At 44.9% G+C, this 21,954-nt stretch overlaps 1 protein-coding gene across 1 annotated transcript in view; it reads left to right on the top strand.

Moving 5' to 3' along the window:
- LOC126482112 (follistatin-related protein 5-like) overlaps positions 1 to 21,954 on the top strand; it is a 505,334-nt gene that overhangs the window by 423,181 nt on the left and 60,199 nt on the right. Inside the window, exons 6-7 of the mRNA XM_050106091.1 lie at positions 2,009 to 2,149; positions 7,058 to 7,190. Coding sequence (XP_049962048.1) covers positions 2,009 to 2,149; positions 7,058 to 7,190 — 274 coding nt within the window. The remainder of the gene's footprint in view (positions 1 to 2,008; positions 2,150 to 7,057; positions 7,191 to 21,954) is intronic.

Genomic DNA, 21,954 nt, shown 5'->3' with positions numbered 1-21,954 from the left:
ACCATAGTCTACCCTCACTTACGACAGTCTGCAGTACCCTGTGGTAGTTTCACAGCTCTAGCAATGACAGCTGCGAAATTTACTTTCGTCCTTACATTTTGCGAATTGGTACATATAAACTCCGTAGCGCTATACCTTTGCAAAGGAATTATCCCGCTATTTGCCTTGAGCGATTTAGAAAAGCAGGAAGAACCTAATTCTGGATAATCAGAATTGCAATTTTAACCGTTGTCCTCCAGAACGCGTGCCCCTGTAGAGCCTCTGCGCCACTAAATGCTATTAATAACGGAGAATATCTAAAGAAGAAGAATCGTTTTTTGTCACTGATTCATTTCCGATCACGTCATCGCCCGCAAACACTGCAGGACGATGCAAGGCAGTCATTGTGCACCACTGAGAGATTTATTGTTCAAGTTTCTACATCGTTAGTGACGACTTGTATCTCCTTAAATGATCGTGATGAGAAAGTCACAGGAAGTCGAACTCAAGTGCACTATTGGCGATTAAAAGAGAACACGGGGGTAGCTGGTAGTGGCACCACAAGTATCCTCGACCAGACACTGCAAGCAAGGATACCCAAACACGGAGACAAGGGGGACGGCGGCCTCCACTAGCTCTCACGGGAAAGAAAAAAATATAGCGCAGTCAGGTGTTTTTCTTTCAAGAAAACGATTTAAAAGTTGGCATTATGCAGGTTTCTAACAAGGTCAGGAATGGAACTTCCTTATGGCTATTTACAAGTCATCATTCGTCTTCTAAATTATTAAAAATACTCCATACGCCCAGGTTTATGCTTTCCGCCCCACTCCCCACAGAGCATCGTATGCGTGCCCCTGACTGTATCTTACAAAGTACGTATATGTAGATGTAGAAGAGGGTTGGATGTCAAAACAGTAGACACACCTTTTAGGTGGCAGCGGCTGAGAAAAATTGTGAAGCTTTATGAGAAGCTGAGAATAAATTTTTTTGACATTTATAACTACACTTTCGTTTACTGCAACAATATTACGTACTGCTGCAGTAAAATTTCATGACTCGTAGCTCCAGCATATTCTCACCACAGCATCAATGAATCGGTTGATATTATTGCATCTACATCTACGTCTACGTCTATATGGATACTCTGCAAATCACATTTAAGTGCCTGGCAGAGGGTTCATGGAACCACCTTCACAATTCTCTATTATTCCAATGTCGTATAGCGCGCGGAAAGAATGAACACCTATATCTTTCCGTACGAGCTCTGATTTCCCTTATTTTATCGTGGTGATCGTTTCTCCCTATATAGGTCGGTGTCAACAAAATATTTTCGCATTCGGAGGAGAAAGTTGGTGATTGGAATTTCGTGAGAAGATACCGTCGCAACGAAAACTGCCTTTCTTTTAATGATGTCCACCCCAAATCATGTATCATTTCAGTGACGCTCTCTCCCATACTTCGAGATAATACAAAACGTGCTGCCCTTCTTTGACCTTTTTCGATGTACTCCTCAGTCCTATCTGGTAAGGATCCTACACAGTGCAGCAGTATTCTAAAAGAGGACAGAAAGCATAGTGTAGGCAGTCTCCTTAGTAGACCTGTTGCATTTTCTAAGTGTCCTGCCAATATAACGAAGTCTTTGCTTAGCCTTCTCCACAACATTTTCGATGTGTTCCATCCAATTTAAGTTGTTCGTAATTGTAATACCTAGGGATTACAATATTGTTCCTCCAGGTAAAAATCTGTAAAACTGGTATGTTTAGAATTTACTTTTAAAAAGTTAGAAACACATATACGACGTTAGCATAAAATTTTTTCCTCTCGTGTCAGTGATTGGGTTATGAAAGAGATATTATAATCCATATAAAGAAAACCTGTACCTACCATAAATGTCTCTCAAGATTCCTTTCATTTACGTCCTGCAGAACAGACTTCAAGTAGTCTGTATCAAGCTTCCAAACAGCTGCCAGCGTGCGGTTCCAGTATGGGACGCAACCGACGAGAAGAACAGTTGCTTGTCTTTTTGCAGGATAACCTGCTACTGTACAACCATGCCAAGCAGCTGGCAGAGGAGATGCGCAACACGGGCAAGGAGTACCTGGTGAGCCGCATGTTCAGCCACTACGATCACAACAACGACGGCGCCCTGGAAAAGGAAGAGCTGGAGCAGGTGAGTCCACACTCGTGCTGCTCCAGACAAGTGACTCGTCTAACAGATAGAACTCGTCTGACTTGCCGCTTACCGTACAGCAAAGGAACAGCGCGACTCTTTCGGTAGGTGCGGACTAGCTGTTAACCAATGCTGCAGTAACGGAGTATGTACCTGCGCCAATGTGCAAATCTCTAGTAATTCTACTGTACGCACATCCCTAGTGGCTTCACTTCTCTGGGAAACTGGCTGTAGTCTACCGCATATTTTTGTTCCTGATATTACGTCTGCTGCTGCGGGACACATCGACAGAGGAAATGAAAATTAACAGCGTATTCATTGCGAAACTCAAGTAAAGAGCGAATCAACGAACTTGCTCAACCAGCGGGAAGGTGCCGTCTGTTCGTAACCGTGCAGCGATCGTTGCGTGGCGTCATCCGATCGTCACCCAAGAATTCAGATTCGTGTAGAAACATATTATGCTTGGGAAGGAGAAATACTACGGTTTTGGTGTGCAGTCGGCGACAAGGTCTTCAGGGATGTTGGTGAATCCGCCGTAGGCGGCACGAAAAATGTCATATATACTTCAAAAATTTATTTATAAAAACAAGAGACACTGTTCGTCTTCTGTGGAGAATAATAATACAAGATTTTCACGGTTGTTCTTCTTATTATAGAAGTTTATTCGCCCAGATCGCACAAAAATACACATTGATTACTAGTTTCGGCGAAATTAAATCGCAGTATTCTGATCATTTGTACAGGAAAAATTTGTACGAAGCCAATCCATTTCGTAAACTGTTGACATAGATTGAACATGAATGCAGTGTAGATAATGGTACAATCATGGAGAATTCTAACTCAAACCAACATAAAATGCATGCAAATATAAAGTAAAAAACCTTACAGAGACGACATTTCGTAGTACCATCACTCGGTCATGCTGTAAGAAAACTGCTGTGCGAACAGCATAATAGTTACAAATGGTTGTGAAACACACGTCAGCTGATCATTGAAGATACTTTGTTATACGGTACTCTACACGTTCTGCAAAGTCACACAACACCGTTTTCATGGCGTGTCATCTCTGTAAGGTATGTTTACTTTGAATCTGAGTGCCTTTATGTTGGTTTAAAGTAGAATTTTCCGTAACTTTTGTGCTACGTCACCGACGAAGATTCTGTAATGAGAAGAACATCCGTGTGTAGATTCTGAGATCGCCTCCAACACAGCTGACAACGTCAGGTAATCCTCACCAGATTTACAAGTTTGAAAGTCACCGGCTGGAGGTTGCAGTTTAGGAAACAAATTTGTCACACAGCTAAGTCTCGCTGAGAACGTCTTAAAGCAAAGTTCAACTAAAGCTTTAAGTTCTTCCATCTTGGCGCGGAGTTAAAAACCAACAAACAACTTCAGTTATACCGTTTACGCATGGAGTTCAACCAGAGGTTTAAGTTCTTCCGTTTATGCAATGAGTTAAAGTTCCCTTCGTGCAGTCTATTCAGTCAATCTACAAGAACAATAAAAGCAAAGGATTACAGCATCAACAACCACGAATGCAAGTCCGTCGGCGGCGTAGCAGCGACCCAGGGTTTCGTTCGTAGCGGCGGCGGCTTGTCGGAGGCGGTAGCGGAGACGGAGGCGTCGGCGTCGGCATAGAGTTTGATGTTCGCGAACTGGAGTCCTTGCTCGGAGTGAACTGCTGATGGTCGACCATGTGACATCCTAAATACTGTCCAGTGGCGGGATTTCTTGGTATTTATTTTCGGCCACGTGGACCGCAGAAGCAAGTACGTTCCCACGACGCGTGACCTAGGGCAGCGCTGCTAAGGCCACGTACTGTGACACCAGGAAATCTGCTTTACGGTGAGAAGTTTAACAATCGGGCAACCTTCAGTGCTGGAACGCATGATGTGTTGTCAACCTCGTAGGCGTAACGCCGCGACATAGATGTACACTCCTGGAAATGGAAAAAAGAACACATTGACACCGGTGTGTCAGACCCACCATACTTGCTCCGGACACTGCGAGAGGGCTGTACAAGCAACGATCACACGCACGGCACAGCGGACACACCAGGAACCGCGCTGTTGGCCGTCGAATGGCGCTAGCTGCGCAGCATTTGTGCACCGCCGCCGTCAGTGTCAGCCAGTTTGCCGTGGCATACGGAGCTCCATCGCAGTCTTTAACACTGGTAGCATGCCGCGACAGCGTGGACGTGAACCGTATGTGCAGTTGACGGACTTTGAGCGAGGGCGTATGGTGGGCATGCGGGAGGCCGGGTGGACGTACCGCCGAATTGCTCAACACGTGGGGCGTGAGGTCTCCACAGTACATCGATGTTGTCGCCAGTGGTCGGCGGAAGGTGCACGTGCCCGTAGACCTGCGACCGGACCGCAGCGACGCACGGATGCACGCCAAGACCGTAGGATCCTACGCAGTGCCGTAGGGGACCGCACCGCCACTTCCCAGCAAATTAGGGACACTGTTGCTCCTGGGGTATCGGCGAGGACCATTCGCAACCGTCTCCATGAAGCTGGGCTACGGTCCCGCACACCGTTAGGCCGTCTTCCGCTCACGCCCAAACATCGTGCAGCCCGCCACCAGTGGTGTCGCGACAGGCGTGAATGGAGGGACGAATGGAGACGTGTCGTCTTCAGCCTTCTGCCTTGGTGCCAATGATGGTCGTATGCGTGTTTGGCGCTGTGCAGGTGAGCGCCACAATCAGGACTGCATACGACCGAGGCACACAGGGCCAACACCCGGCATCATGGTGTGGGGAGCGATCTCCTACACTGGCCGTACACCACTGGTGATCGTCGAGGGGACACTGAATAGTGCACGGTACATCCAAACCGTCATCGAACCCATCGTTCTACCATTCCTAGACCGGCAAGGGAACTTGCTGTTCCAACAGGACAATGCACGTCCGCATGTATCCCGTGCCACCCAACGTGCTCTAGAAGGTGTAAGTCAACTACCCTGGCCAGCGAGATCTCCGGATCTGTCCCCCATTGAGCATGTTTGGGACTGGATGAAGCGTCGTCTCACGCGGTCTGCACGTCCAGCACGAACGCTGGTCCAACTGAGGCGCCAGGTGGAAATGGCATGGCAAGCCGTTCCACAGGACTACATCCAGCATCTCTACGATCGTCTCCATGGGAGAATAGCAGCCTGCATTGCTGCGAAAGGTGGATATACACTGTACTAGTGCCGACATTGTGCATGCTCTGTTGCCTGTGTCTATGTGCCTGTGGTTCTGTCAGTGTGATCATGTGATGTATCTGACCCCAGGAATGTGTCAATAAAGTTTCCCCTTCCTGGGACAATGAATTCACGGTGTTCTTATTTCAGTTTCCAGGAGTGTATTACAGCTCGGAGTGGGAACATAGACCCTTTAACGAAACGTTTGCCTTAAGCGCCTGTGGAAAGCAATCAAACCTAAATTTGGCACACGGGACGAGGATCTGAACCCCCGTGTCCGATGCCTTACTACTACTCCAGCTCATTCATGTTATTAATATAACATTTTATTAAATATTTGTTTTTTTTGCTTGACTGTTGGTTGGTCGGGTTGTCTTGGGGTAAGAGACCAAACAACGAGGTCATCGGTCTCACCGGGTTAGGGATGGACGGGGAAGGAACTCGGTCGTGCCCTTTCAAAGGAACCATCCCGGCATTTGCCTGAAGCGATTTAGGGAAATCACGGAAAACCTAAATCCGGATGGCCGGACGCAGGACTGAACCGTCGTCCTCCCGAATGCGAGTCCAGTGTGCTAACCACTGCGCCACCTTGCTCGGTTTGCTTGACTGTAATTGCCAGTTCTTTGTCTTTTGCTTTTGCTACAGTACCACATAAAATTATGTAATCATGAACCATGTCGCCTACTGTGTAGGACGAGCAATATTACAAATTTACTATCATTGCTTCGGACCGCTGTGGATGGGACTCTGGTAACATAAAAGAACTTTCTCGAATAACAAAGTACAAAAGACGCAAAAGTTGTCTTTAAATTACGTTATTGTTGGTTTACTATTTATCTGAGCTTCAGAATAGGTTCCGAGTATGCACTTCTTTAAATTTTACAGATAAGTACGGCACATTATTTTCTTAATCATTACGGCGCGAATAATGACGGAATTGCGTCTTTCTGTCAATAATGATGAAGTAGATATGAACTTCTTTGGTGCCGTCCCATCTTCGAAATGAGAGGGAAAAGATATGAGTAGAGAGCTGTGTGAATGCTAGCCGCATTATGTTACTTTGTCGAGGATGATGAAATGTATTTGATATTATGTATCGATAGGAATTCTGTTACACTTGACGCCGACGCGAGAGAGATAGTGCACTGAGCATGTACGGCAAGAGTATTCGCGCTGTTTAATTTACTTGGCGCCATGATCCGAAAGTCCTCTGTTTCATAAAATACGACGGCGCAACTTGGCGATCCTATGACGTCATAACTCGACCTCTGCGCAATAATGAATAAGTAGTTCGGCTGTTTCCGCTAGCTAAGCAAGTACACTGATTCGGATTTTAAAGCAGTTTATGTCCGACAATGTACTACTTACTTCTACACTGTCTCTGATGGTGTCTCCCGCAGTAGGAGGCGAAACGTCACGCACCAAAAAATGCGTTATATCAATTTTTAGGTAACAAGTGTCACAAAGGAAATAAACATCGGCAGTGAATTGCTCCACTTGTGAATCCTGCAGTAAATGGTGATTCTGCAGTACATATTGAGACACATTAAGCCCTGCGGTATACAGACAGCAACTGCGGCTCTCGGGACATGACTTGTGCTTCCCACCAATCACCCGCAGCTCACTCCGCTAGTTTCTGTTGCTGACACCGGTAACGTCTCGTCAGACGAGTCGCAGGTGAGAGCGGAGCAGGTTGTCACTGTTGGGCACGGCACATTGCTGCAGATGGCGGCCAAGGAGCAGCTGAGCCAGCTGTCCAAGGGCTGCAGCCTGGGCGACATGCTGCACTTCGACGACGCCAGCAAGGACGGCCGGCTCGACATCAACGAGTTCTACACCGCGTTCAGTAAGTTATACAGTAAGTTGCTCCAGCCAGCGGCGGCCCCTACTGGACGGGCCAGCCGCCGCGGCCGCTCCGCCCTCCCCACCCACCGCTTCCCTCCTGAACTCTGATCTCCCCTACAAAACACTCCACCGCTTCGTCCAATAATAAGCGCGGTGACCTCATACGGACTATGGGCCCAGGTATGCGGCTGGCTCGATGACTTTCTGGCTAACCGAACCAAACACACTCTTTGCGGGTCATGAATAAATCCGCTCCATTTGTATTTGACTAATGCTTTATTTGGATAAAATTGTATACACGACTTGCGTTTCAGGGTTAAATACCATCGTCATCCGCTTGACTGCGTACGGGAAAGTCGTACCAGTCATGTAAAAAATCCATCAAATTTATCAAGTAGCATTGGATCGCTCCCATACAACAAAGTTGGTCGAAAGATTGAACGGTGCACACATAACTTAGTCTTGGTACTGACTTCCTTGTTGCAGAAGAGACTAGATCGTAGCTGAGTGCTCATTGCGTTAGCTTTGCTACACCACGCTTCCAGTTCTTTCACTATGTTGCCATCCTGTGAGAATATGCGTCCTAAGTACTTGAAACCGTCCACCTGTTCTAACTTTGTTCCTCCTAGAACAGGTGGACGGTTTCAAGTACTTAGGACGCATATTCTCACAGGATGGCAACATAATGAAAGAACTTGAAGCGAGGTGTAGCAAAGCTAAGGCAGTGAGCGCTCAGCTACGATCTAGTCTCTTCTGCAAGAAGGAAGTCAGTACCAAGACTAAGTTATCTGTGCACCGTTCAATCTTTCGACCAACTTTGTTGTATGGGAGCGAAAGCTGGGTGGAATCAGGTTATCTTATCAATAAGGTTGAGGTTATAGATATGAAAGTAGCTAGGATGATTGCAGGTACTAATAGATGGGAACAAAGGCAGGAGGGCGTCCACAATGAGGAAATCAAAGAAAAACGGGGAATCAACTCTATAGATGTAGCAGTCAGGGCGAACAGGCTTAGATGGTGGGGTCATGTTACACGCATGGGAGAAGCAAGGTTACCCAAGAGACTCATGGGTTCGGCAGTAGAGGGTAGGAGGAGTCGGGGTAGACCAAGGAGAAGGTACCTGGATTCGTTAAGAATGATTTTGAAGTAATAGGCTTAACATCAGAAGAGGCACCAGTGCTGCACTAAATGGGGGATCATGGAGGAATTTTATAAGGGGGACTATGCTCCAGACTGATCGTTGAAAGGCATAATCAGTCTTAAATGATGATGATGATGACGACGATAATGATCACTGGATCTAACATGCTACTTGATAAATTTGCTGCACTTTTTACACGACTGGTACGACTTTTTCGTACACAATCAAGCGCTTAAGATTGGATTTAATCCTGAAATTCGGGTAAGATTTTATTCAAATAACGGATTATTGAAGTACAGCTAGAGCGGATTTATTCATACGAAGAACGCAGTACGGTATAATGGACTGTGGATGTTGAACAGAAGCGAAAGTAACATCACGACGCCCCCCAGTGAAGTATAACAGAACCTGTAAAGTTCTCAACATACATAAATGATTTATCAGAGTCAATGGCATGATGAGAGTGTTCACTTGCGCTTCTATAGTCTACAGGAAAGTATCGCCATTGACAATCGTATGGAAATTTCCATTTGATTTAATGAATGACAGTGCCCTTTCTAAAATTGCTATCTCTTTTTCTATTAATTCCTATTTTCTGAATACATAAGCAGTGCGTACATGAAATTCTTATTGGTGAACGCGAACGAACCAAATAAATCGCTACGCCCACGGAGATACAAGTTACTAAAATTCTAGTGACAGTAGTAAAAGAAATGTTGAATGGAGGATAGCATATTAGAATAAGATTCCTTTTAGTGCACCACTAAAAGATTTGCTCTGGGACGTGCTCAAAAATCAGTTGTAATTACACGGAAACGCTCACCAATCGCAAACGATTTATTGTCCCTAGCCTCAACATACGAACCAGTGGTGACTTTCTGCTTGTAACAACACTTCGCGTCTTTCAATTTCATTATCTCAAGAACAAGTGAAGATTAAGTAAACTTTCTTTCCTCAGATCAGAGTCAGCGAGTAAAATTATGAAATAATAAAATTACAGGATCTCTGGCGTAGCAGACACACGGTGATAGATATAACTTTTATCCTCTTTCCTCTAATGTATTTGAAATAATTTTAGACTGAGACGCTACATCCTCTTATATACATAAGTGCAGGATAAGGTCTGCAGTGAAGAGAGAGAAAAGATTAGCATCTTACTACATGACTAATTATCAATATCGGGTGAATGTGACACCGTATAAACCTTTAGGGGCAATACTAAGAAGTAAATGAAATGGGATGAACACTTAAAATGAAAACTTACATTTAATTTAAGGATTATAAGACTGTACATTTCACTTTTTAAAGGATATTACATATAACATGATAATGTCAGTAATATTAGAGAGCATCGTTCCAGAGTTTGAAGTCCTTATCAGGAACATGAATAGAGTCAGTGAACGACATCAGAGACCGGCTGTTAGAATCGTAAGGGGTGGGATAGCCTTTACGAGGCTTTAACCGAATTCTCGGCGAACTCAAGTGAGTCATAATTTTAGTCACTGAAATTGATCTGAGGAAGCAAGTTGTGCTTAATCTCCACTTGTCCTTTAGGTAGTAAAATGGAAAGACTCAAAGACGTGTCACGAGCGGAAAGTTGCCACAGTTTCGTGGGCTGAGGCTAGGGACATAAATCGCTTACGACTGGTGAACATTGAAAGAAAAAATCGACTTTCTTATTCAGTGTCCGTGTAATTACTACTGAAGCTTTGGAAGAAACACGACGTTGTTCTTGCGGAACCCTGTTGGATAAATGTAGAGAACTCATTGAGGATTACAGACTATTCTGCTGCCAGCACTGTGTATCTCGCGTAGATATTATGAGAATAAGACATGAATGCACTGTGGGAAATCAAAAATGTTTCACCTGCCAGCTGTTTCTCTACATAGTCGCCGCTCTGACTTAGAAATGTGTAGTAGCGTTGTACCAACTTTCCAAAGCCATCGTCATAGAATGCAGCCTCAAGTCGTTTCCGCCAGTTCTATGCGCTGGTCTGCATCTCGTTGTCTGTGCCAAAGTGTTGCCGTCATAGCCAGCTGTTATAGCAAGCGGAGCTGGAACCAATAGGGAGCCAATTACGTGCTGTATTGTGGGCGATCACATACTTCCCATGGAAAACGCTGCACGTGCACCTCCATTGCCCCTGTGGAGTGCGGCCAAGAATTGTCATGAAGCAGGAAACGCATGACAGTAGTTTATGTGGGCTGTATGACATCAGGAAAAATCTCTCACCAGGTCCTCATACTTGGCGGGTGACACAGTTGTTCTACGCATCTTTACGGCTTACTGTGCTCTCAGTACTGAAAATACTGATGTGATGCAGTCGACAGCCATACTAGAGACAATGCCCAACACATACGTGCAAAGTGTCATCGGATTTTCACTGTGATTTCCATTTCGCTGCCGATTAGCCCTTACTTCCCGAACAGCCCTCGTAAGAAGAACATCAACAAAACAAGGGTAATGGAATGCAGTCTAATTAAATCAGTAGATGCTGCGGCAACTGAATTAGAAAATGATGCACTATAAAGTAGTACCTGAGTTCTGTTATTTGGGCAGCAAAGCAATTGATAGTGGTCGAAGTAGGCAGAATGTAAAATGCAAACTTGCAGTAACAAGAAAAACATTTCTGAAGAAGAGAATACGTTCATATAGAATATAAATTTAATGTTAGAAAGAATTTTCTGAGGATGTTTCTATGGAGCGTAGCATGGTACAGAAGTGAAACTTCTGTGATACGTATTTCACACAAGACTAGAATAAGAGTAATGAAATGTGTTGTAACAGAGGAATGCTGAAGATTGAATGCGTGGAATGAATGGGTCGATAACTGGTACGGTAAGGTAAAGGGAAAGGTAAATCTGTCATCAACCGGAAGATTGGTGTGAACACCACAACTCTTTACTAGGCATACAACTGGAGGAGGTATGTCATTCCCTTTCTTCCACCTTCGAACTTACCCACAGGGTTACAGGGCCATCTATAGTTTAACTTGGACTCCGAGCCACGGTGCCCCTCGGCACACAATCCCAGAGGTGAAAGCAGTAGTAAGTGATAGCTCAAAATCCTAAGAATGACCAGGAATCGAACCTAACACTTTTGGATCCGTAATGCGGCATTTCGCCACTGGGCTACCAAGCAGGTAGAAAACTGAGCCGGGGGAAAGTAAATTTATGGTGCAGATGGCCAGCATCTGGCACGAAAAACTGACTCCTGCAAGTCACCTGTCAGTTATGTTGACCCATAAAATCGCATTACCGGCCGTTTCATGAGTAATAATACAAAAGAGTAATACTTTTCCCACATCACCAACCTTCCTTACGCACACACAACAGAAAACTACTTCAGTATTATTCTTCTGTATTATTACTCGTGAAACTGACGGTTAATGCTTGACTGACATGTGACTTGCAGTAGACAATTATGCGTTCCAGATGTCAATGACCGAAACTGGTAGCAAATTAATAAATTACTCTAACGTAACCAACTTTCATGAATTCTCTGAAACATAAAAGATAAAAGTTATAGGACGCAGTCTTACGCATCAGGAATGCTTAGGCAACAGGACACCATCAATTTTGTAATAGAGGATATGTGGGAAATGAGAGCTGGGAATTGCAGAGGGAGTATACCGTGTATAGGTTGAAAAGGATAGTTGTAGTAAATGTGCGGAGATGAAGAGACTTGGATACGATGGACTAGCGTGCAATCTTCGGAGTGAAGACTGCAACAACAGGAACAACATCGTCAAAAATGATGGAGTGATAAGATGATTCAAGGTTCGACGATTATGTCGTACCACACCAGTATACGTCACACTACCAACACCATGCAACATATAGATATGACAATTTCATCTGCCTAAAAACTTTTATACCAAAAGTAAAGGAAAGCATTGATGAAATTTTGTCTGTCACTAAATATGTTTCCATTATAAACTGCATATGAAAAGATCTGAATCAAACCTCTTTCCATCTTGTGGCATGATGCCATTGAATTCCAGCCCTTTTTGTTTAGCGAAAATTCAGCCCTAGTTTATATCTTAAAGCTCCCTTTCCATAGCACAGTCGGTTTAGAAGGTTTCCTGCCAGTCTACCGAGAATGGCAGTGAATGTAAGTTGGTCGCCAAGCACTACGGCCTAACGACCCGGCACGGTATGACGGACAGCCTGCTCCGCTTGGTCTTTTACGTGGCGAGTTTAAACGCGCGCCCTCTTTGTGTGGATTATCGCGTCCTGTTCGCCACCGCGCTCCGTCCGCACAGGCCAGCAGGGGTCGGGCGACAGGCGTCAGTCCCTAGCGCGACATTAACCTCGTCTTTGACAAATGGTTCCCTTAGACGCCTGGGAGCGCTAACCGCAGACCCGGCGCTCGCTCTGCGCATCAATCACGCCTGCCCGCGCTACGAGCACTCCCCACCTCACTCCTCAGCCTGTTGATTAAAGCGCTTTGTCTGCCCAACTGAGACACGGAGGTCGCATTGTCCGGAATTAGAGTAACTTTGGCCCTCACGGCCGCTCAGTGTGGCTTGCCTGCTTCGAAGATCTCCTGTTCAGTAGTCTTGGCTGACGCGTCTGAGACATTTTGTGTCAGTATTACACGGTTGCCTCTGGAACGACGAGCGAATATTTTAAATATTTTCGCCCGTAACCCTGCAATTTACTTTCTAAAACACCACTTCCGTCCGTTATGGTATTTTCTTTACTATCGAGCAGTGTTTTCTTCGTTCCCAAAGAAACCAGGTGTTGACACATGTGAAAATTACCGAACTATTAGTTTAATAAGTCACAGCTGCAAAATACTAACGCGAATTCTTTACAGATGAATGGAAAAACTGGTAGAAGCCGACCTCGGCGAAGATCAGTTTGGATTCCGTAGAAATGTTGGAACACGTGAGGCAATACTGACCTTACGACTTATCTTAGAAGAAAGATTTAGGAAAGGCAAACCTACATTTCTAGCATTTGTAGACTTAGACAATGTTGACTGGAATACTCTCTTTCAAATACTGAAGGTGGTAGGGGTAAAATACAGGGAGCGAAAGGCTATTTACAATTTGTAGAGAAACCATATGGCTGTTATAAAAGTCGAGGGGCATGAAAGGGAAGCAGTCGTTGGGAAGGGAGTGAGACAGGGTTGTAGCCTCTCCCCGATGTTATTCAGTCTGTATATTGAGCAAGCAGTAAAGGAAACAAAAGAAAAATTCGGAGTAGGTATTAAAATCCATGGAGAAGAAATAAAAACTTTGAGGTTCGCCGATGACATTGTAATTCTGTCAGAGACAGCAGAGGACTTGAAAGATCAGTTGAACGGAATGGACAGTGTCTTGAAAGGAGGATATAAGATGAACATCAACAATAGCAAAACGAGGATAATGGAATGTAATCGAATTAAGTCTGGTAATGCTGAGGGAATTAGATTAGGAAATGAGACACTTAAAGTAGTAAAGGAGTTTTGATACTTGAGGAGCAAAATATCTGACGATGGTCGAAGTAGAGAAGATATAAAATGTAGATTGGCAATGGCAAGGAAAGCGTTTCTGAAGAAGAGAAATTTGTTAACATCGAGCATAGATTTAGGTGTCAGGAAGTCGTTTCTGAAAGTATATGTTTGGAGTGTAGCCATGTATGGAAATGAAACATGGACGATAAAAAATTTGGACAAGAAGAGAATAGAAGCTTTCGAAATGTGGTGCTACAGAATACTGCTGAAGATTAGATGGGTAGATCACATAACTAATGAGGAGGTATTGAATAGAATTGGGGAGAAGAGGAGTTTGTGGCACAACTTGACAAGAAGAAGGAACTGGCTGGTACGACATGTTCTGAGGCACCAAGGGATCACAAATTTAGCGTTGGAGGACAACGTGGAGGGTAAAAATCGTAGAGTGAGACCAAGAGATGAATACACTAAGCAGATTCAGAAGGATGTAGGTTGCAGTAAGTACTGGGAGATGAAGAAGCTTGCAGAGGATAGGGTAGCATGGAGAGCTGCATCAAACCAGTCTCAGGACTGAAGACCACAACAACAACAACGTAAATATTTAAAGTCACTCAGCATTAGTCTCTTAACACAGTAATTAATACAAGGGTCGGATATAAATGTGGAAACACCAAAAACTCAGCACATTACCATGCCTAATAGGTCTAGGAAACACATTTGCTTTCAACACAGTTTCCAATCGTCTCGGAATGGTACAGTTTTCAAGGAACTCTTATATCATCCTTCTTACAAAACTGCGACAAGTTCAAGTAACGATGAGGACACTGGATATTGATCACACACGCTTCTCTCCAAAGCAGACCACAGAGGCTCGATAATATCGATGGTCCCGGCAGAGGTTCGAGTCCTCATTCGGGCATGGGTGTGTGTGTGTTTGTCCTTAGGATAATTTAGATTAAGTAGTGTGTAAGCTTATGGACTGATGACCTTAGCAGTTAAGTCCCATAAGGTTTCACATACCGTTGAACAGCTGATAATATCGAGATCTGACGCCTGTGGTGGAAAGGGGAGATGTGGCAGCTCATACCCGTGACGATGCGAGCTGTGTGAATAGCCTGGCGTCTTGGAACACAACATAATCGATAGAGAACAAACATCGTACCATGAGATTGGCCTGATCATTCAAAACGGTCAGATAATCCTTGGAAATAATGTAACTTTGCAGAGTAACCATGGGGGCCATGGAATAGCACGATATGACAGCCAAAATTATCACCGAACCCTCCGCCATATTTCAGTCTCGGCAGAAAGTTAGAAACAGCGTAAAACGAGACCTGTCCGAATAGATTACTTTCTTCCATTGTCTATGGTAGCGGTTTTTATAGCTTCAGCACCTTTTTTTCTGTTATGGCCATTTACATCCCTGACGAATTGTTTTGGAATTCCAGCTCACCCTGAAACTACCTGCTTCTAGAGGTCCTTTCGTGTTGTTTTGGTGCTGACATGAGACACGAGTGCAACATTCAGTTCTGCAGTGACTTTTACAGCTGTCGTCCTCTTATTCTTTGTCACCGCCCTTTCGATGACAGTCACACACTTTCGTCCTCATTATAACTTAGCAGATTATGTTTTCCTCTTTCCCTGTACTCTGTATAAATCTTCAGTATAGTAACTCATGAAAAATTTCGGCTACCTTGGTTGCGGAAGCACCCATTATACGCCACCAAAAATTTGCCCACGCTCGTATTCACTTAGCTCCGACAGAACACATTCACAACTACACAGAACACTGTTCTGACCACCACTGACACTTGGGACGGGTTGAGAATATTACACAGGTGAATTTTGTGGTGAAATACAGCAGCTCCACCGGCAGGCTTCACTAGCACCTGCATTTATGCTCGAGAATCCATTTCTCGTAATGTTTTCACGTTTTTGTTCAAACCCTGTAGATGAACCACTTTCATTGCTTAAAATAGTCTTGCTGAACGAATCATTCGAGAAGCGCACACTCTGGAAAGTTGTATTACACTGCCTGCTTCTCATCTACCTACTGCAATAAAATACGTCATCATACCAAAAGTACGTAGACATTAGCCCAATATGGTGACAATGGATGTATTGAGTCTCGTTAGCCGGCCGGGGTGGCCGTGCGATTCTAGGCGCTACAGTCTGGAACCGCGTGACCGCTACGGTCGCAGGTTCGAATCCTGCCTCGGCATGGATATGTGTGATGTCCTTAGGTTAGTTAGGTTTAAGTAGTTCTAAGTTCTAGGGGACTGATGACCTTAGAAGTTAAGTCGCATAGTGCTCAGAGCCATTTGAACCATTTGAGTCTCGTTAGAAGACAAATATTGGTTTCCTCACGTGAATATGTAACGAAAAATCATTCTTTTAAACGTCGGCACGCTATAAAAGCTTAGTCTGCTTACAATATAACATTTCTTTAACGAGTATCTTAACATGATACTTCATTAAATTGGGAAGAAACAAACTGCATATGAGTTATTGTCGATTCCGTATACAGCTTAGTCGCAGAGACACCATTCCTTATTATAAGCAGAAGTTAGAAAGACTTCGAATTTCATTACATAATTCCATCATCAAAACTATTCATTTACTTTCACTTGTATCTGAGACCTTCATATGAGTGATTTCCTAAACTGCAGGACCAAATACTAGTTCAAAATTGATTTCCACAAACATGGTGATGGCCTGTTATGTCTGTAAAACACTCCAGACACTCTTCATTTTGTTTGAAATTCTGGAATGAAGGCATCAATCCGTAGCGACAATGGTCAACTCGTACAACGGACTGGCCCAAAAAATTAAGCTTGAAGGGGAATCTCTCGTGTGATTAAGGATGGGAACTCAAGCTTCCAAGTGTCCATGTGACTCGTCCGTCGGCGAACGAGCACTTTGAAAGAAGAACTCAAACCAATATAATCCACGTCCTTTAGCGTTTACGTGTTTACACTTGACAGTACAAGAAAGTTGTAAAATCTACAGCGGACTGTCAGCTACTTCTGATTCTGGTTGTGTATCCTGTGCGCTTTACGAGCGCACTGCATAATAGTGAAGAAAGTTTGTCATACATGTACGCTATGTATCTCTCCCTGTTATGTCGAACGCATACTGAGCACACTCACAAGGGAAGCGTACACCCAACGAGACAGTAATTTCGCTTATCTCTCCCACGTTTGCAGTACGTTCTTACATGGAACGAATGCTGCCTTAGTACGATGCTCTTATCATGCATTTTCAAGAAACCGAGATTCAAAATTTTACGAGCGTTTTGCGTAGCATACATGAGCACCAGCTGTCTAGAGCGGCGTCAGCGCAACTAGCTAAAGTGGCTGACTGGAAGTCTTGCACCATAAACATCGAATGATGTTTCTTCCGAAAGAAACTGTTTTCATTGCATTTCGTTGCCAATGTGTATGTTGACAACAAACATCAACTTGCCACTGATGTCACTGTAAACAGGGGTGCTACTCCAACTTCACTTCCGGCAAGCATTCCTATAATCACAACTACAGCTCTGTCTCCAAAAGCACTTAGTTATCCAATGACACACAAACACTTACCTTGGAGAGATCACTGTACAGTACTATAAGTCTGTGACAGTCCTGAGCTAAGATTAAGTCCAATTGTGTACAATACACCGGCATAGGCACTGCAGTGGCAGTGTCATCCGGTGTTGCAGAGCGTCAGGTCCTTCTGCAGACAGGCCAGCTGCCATAAACTGGGGCGGTAGCGGCGACAGTGACGCCCGAGTGGCTCTGCTTGGAGCACTAGCTAGAACTCTCGCAGGAACGCTCCCTCGAACACACATTGGTGGTTAAGCTGTGAAGCGTGATTTCTGTCCTGGTGTGCCGTGATGCATGCCGCGAAACAGTTCCGCTTTGCTAGCAGCCTCTGCCAGCAGCCCGCTAGAATTTCCTGGCGGACTCGCTTCGCCTGGAGAGTCGGGCGCTCTGCGGAACTTGTTTTGTTTGAGGTAAGTCTACGTTGCAGGCGTTGTGACGCACGGTAACATTAGAAACAACAATAAAATACATTTTCTGGGGATGATGATACATAGCTCATATTTACATGAAAAATTACATATAATTGCCATGAGCTGCTAGTAAAATATTTATGCAACCAATTTCAGTCGTCTTACTATTATCAGGTACATAAAAGTATTCACACTACCATGTGAAGCGAAATATAAAATCGTTACCGTCTGCCAATAAAGCCGTGAATAATATGTAACAGATCAACGACGAAATTTATATTACGATATGAAAGAGTATTGTTCATTGTTTAATCACCTGAGGACAACGATTTTATATTTCGCCTAACATGATGCTGGTAAATACACTACTGGCCATTAAGATGACGTGCTACAGACGTGAAATTTAACCAACAGGAAGAAGATACTGTGATATGCAAATGATTAGCTTTTCAAAGCATTCACACAAGTTTGGTGCCGATGGCGACACTTACAACGTGCTGACATGAGGGGAGTTTCCAACCGTTTTATCATACACAAACAGCAGTTGACCGGCGTTGCCTGGTGAAACGTTGTTTTGATGCCTCGTTTAAGGAGGAGAAATGCGTACCATCACGTTTCCGACTTCGATAAAGGTCGGACTGTAGCCTATCGCGATTGCGGTTTATCATATCGCCACATAGTTGCTCGCGTTGGTGGACATCCGATGACTGTTAGCAGAATATGGAGTCGCTGGGTTCAGAAGGGTAATACGGAACGCCGTGCTGGACCCCAACAGCCTCGTATCGCTAGCAGTCGAGATGACAGGCATCTTATCCACATGGCTGTAACAAATCGTGCAACCACGTCTCGATCCCTGAGTCAACAGATGGGGACGTTTGCAAGACAACAACCATCTGCACGAACAGTTGGACGACGTTTGCAGCAGCATGGACTATCAGCTCGGAGACCATTGCTGGGGATACCCTTGATGCTGCATCACAGACAGCAGCACATGGGATGGTGTACTCAACGACGAACCTGGGTGTACAAATGGCAAAACGTCATTTTTTCGCATGAATCCAGTTTCTGTTTACAGCATCACGATGGTCGCATCCGTGTTTGACTACAACGCGGTGAACGCACATTGGAAGCGTGTATTCGTCATTGCCATACTGGCGTATTACCCGGCGTGATGGTATGGGGTGCCATTGGTTACACGTCTCGCTCACCTCTTGTTCGCATTGACGGCACTTTGAACAGTGGACGGTACATTTCAGATGTGTTACGACCCGTGGCTCTACCCTTCATTCGATCCCTGCGAAACGCTACATTTCAGCAGGATAATGCACGACCGCATTATGCAGGTCCTGTATGGGTCTTCCTGGATACAGAAAATGTTCGATGCTGTCCTGGCGCATTCTCCAGGTCTCTCACCAATTGAAAACGTCTGGTCAATGGTGGCCGAGCAAATGGCTCGTCACAATACGCCAGTCACTACTCTTGATGAACTGTAGTATCGTGTTGATGCTGCATGGGCAGCTGTACCTGTACACGCCATCCAAGCTCTGTTTGACTCAATACCCAGGCGTAACAAGGCCGTTATTACGGCCAGAGGTGGTTGTTCTGGGTACTGATTTCTCAGGATCTATGCACCCAAATTGCGTGAAAATGTAATCACATGTTAGTTCTAGTACAATATATTTGTCCAATTAATACCCGTTTATCATCTGCATTTCCTCTTGGTGTAGCAATTTTAATGGCCAGTAGTGTAGTTTCATGAACCTGATGATGCTCAGACGACTGAAACTGATTGTATAAAGTATTTTACTAGCAGCTCAAGGCGGTAAGATGACTTTTTCAAATAATACCCAGCTGATAAAAGTGTGATACCCTCCAGGACTGCGTTCAGTGGTACTTGGATATATATACTGTTTGTGTGCTGAGCGGTTGTAGTGTTAGCGATCACGGTCATCGGCGAAACAGCGCCCTCTGTTTTGACTGTAGGAAGTAACTATGCTGAGTTCTGAGGTGAATTGTGTATGTATCATTTATTTTAGGGTACGACCATGTACCAAAAGGCGAGTACGTACTCCTGTGAACAACCTCAGCAGTTTGAATAGGGTCGCATTTTTGGTATGCAGGAAGCTGGATTGACGTATCGTCAGTTGCTGCAAATGTTGGACACAGAGTATCATTGGTGTGTCGCTGCTTTCAGCATAGGTCTGTGGGACACACAGGTATACCAAGTTCAGAACCACTTCGTAGTACACACGCACGTCAAGATACGAGGGTTATTCGGAAAGCAAGGGACGATCCGTCACGAAATGGAAACCACAGTGAAAATCCGATGAAGTTTTGCACAGGTTTGTTGGGCAGTGTCTCTAGTATGCCCGTCATTCGCGTTACGTCGTTCTTTTTAGTTCTGAGCACACAGGAAACACATAAAGATACCTAGAACAGTAGTGTCTCCCGCCAAGTACGAGGGCCTGGTGAGAAATCTCGCCTGAAGCTATGCAGCCGACATTACATAACTGTCGTGCGGTTTCTTCAATTGGGTCAAATGGCTCTGAGCACTATGGGACTTAACTTCTGAGGTCATCAGTCCCCTAGAACTTAGAACTACTTAAAACTAACTAACCTAACGACATCACACACATCCATGTCCGAGGCAGGATTCGAACCTGCGACCGTAGCGGTCGCGCGGTTCCAGACTGTAGTGCCTAAGACCGCTCGGCCACCCTGGCTTCTTCAAGACAATTGTTGATTACCCACAATACAGCTCGTAATTGTCTCCCTCTGAGTCTCATCTCTGTCCACATGAACCGCTGGCTATGAAGACAACATTTTGGCACAGACAACGAGCTGTAGACCAGCGAAGAGAATTGGCGGAAAGCACTGCCGGCTGCCTTCTATAACGAGGGTATTGGAAAGTTAGTACAACGCTACGACTAACGTCTAAGTCGGATCGGCGACTATGGAGATAAGTAGCTGGAAGTTGTAGCTAACTGTTGCAAATAAAACAGTTTTGATTTTCACTGTGGTTTCCATTTCGCGATCTATCGTTCTTTACTTTCCGAACAGCCCTCGTAGATACATTGTGAGAGCAGCAGTGGATCACCAAACATCATCCAGGGAAGTATTCTGGGCACACGTTGAACCTGATGTGTCACCAAGCCCACTTGGAACGGTCTGCCTACATGAACAGTGCGATCACGTGTGCCTCTGGCCAGATTAACACGGAAACCAAGACACCGCCAAGCACTGATTCTCCAGTGTCGTGAAAGAGTCGACTGAAGGCTGGAATGACACTCTGTTGTACCCAGTGATGAAAACAGATTTTACCTGTATGGGAGTTCCAAAGTGTTCAAATGTGTGTGAAATCTTATGGGACTTAACTGCTAAGGTCATCAGTCCCTAAGCTTACACAGTACTTAACCTAAATTATCCTAAGGACAAACACACACACCCATGCCCGAGGGAGGACTCGAATCTCCGCCGGGACCAGCCTCACAGTCCATGACTGCAGAGCCTAAGACCGCTCAGCTAATCCCGCGCGGCTGTATGGGAGTAATGGGATTACAAGTGTACAGCGGAGACCTGATGAGCAGCGTGTTCCGGAGTGCAATGTGTGGAGGGCCGTCAGTTGGAGTTTTTGGCCGTATCTACAACACTGTAGAAGTTGTTGTCCCAGTACTACTACACTACTGGCCATTAAAATTGCTACACCACGAAGTTGACGTGCTACAGACGCGAAATTTAACCGACAGGAAGAAGATGCTGTGATATGCAAATGATTAGCTTTTCAGAGCATTCACACAAGGTTGCCGCCGGTGGCGACACCTACAACGTGCTGACATGAGGAAAGTTTCCAACCAATTTCTCATACACAAACAGCAGTTGACCGCCTCGTGTAAGGACAAGAAATGCGTACCATCACGTTTCCGACTTTGATAAAGGTCGGATTGTAGCCTATCATGATTGCGGTTTATCGTATCGCGACATTGCTGCTCGCGTTGGTCGAGATCCAATGACTGTTAGCAGAATATGGAATCGGTGGGTTTCAGGAGGGTAATACGGAACGCCGTGCTGGATCCCAACGGCCTCGTATCACTAGCAGTCGAGATGACAGGCGTCTTATCCGCATGGCTGTAACGGATCGTGCAGCCACGTCACGATCCCTGAGTCAACAGATGGGGACGTTTGCAAGACAACAA

This window comes from Schistocerca serialis, chromosome 1 (assembly GCF_023864345.2).
Source record: "Schistocerca serialis cubense isolate TAMUIC-IGC-003099 chromosome 1, iqSchSeri2.2, whole genome shotgun sequence".
Taxonomy (NCBI): domain Eukaryota; kingdom Metazoa; phylum Arthropoda; class Insecta; order Orthoptera; family Acrididae; genus Schistocerca; species Schistocerca serialis.
This window is presented reverse-complemented; position numbering and strand designations above follow the sequence as displayed.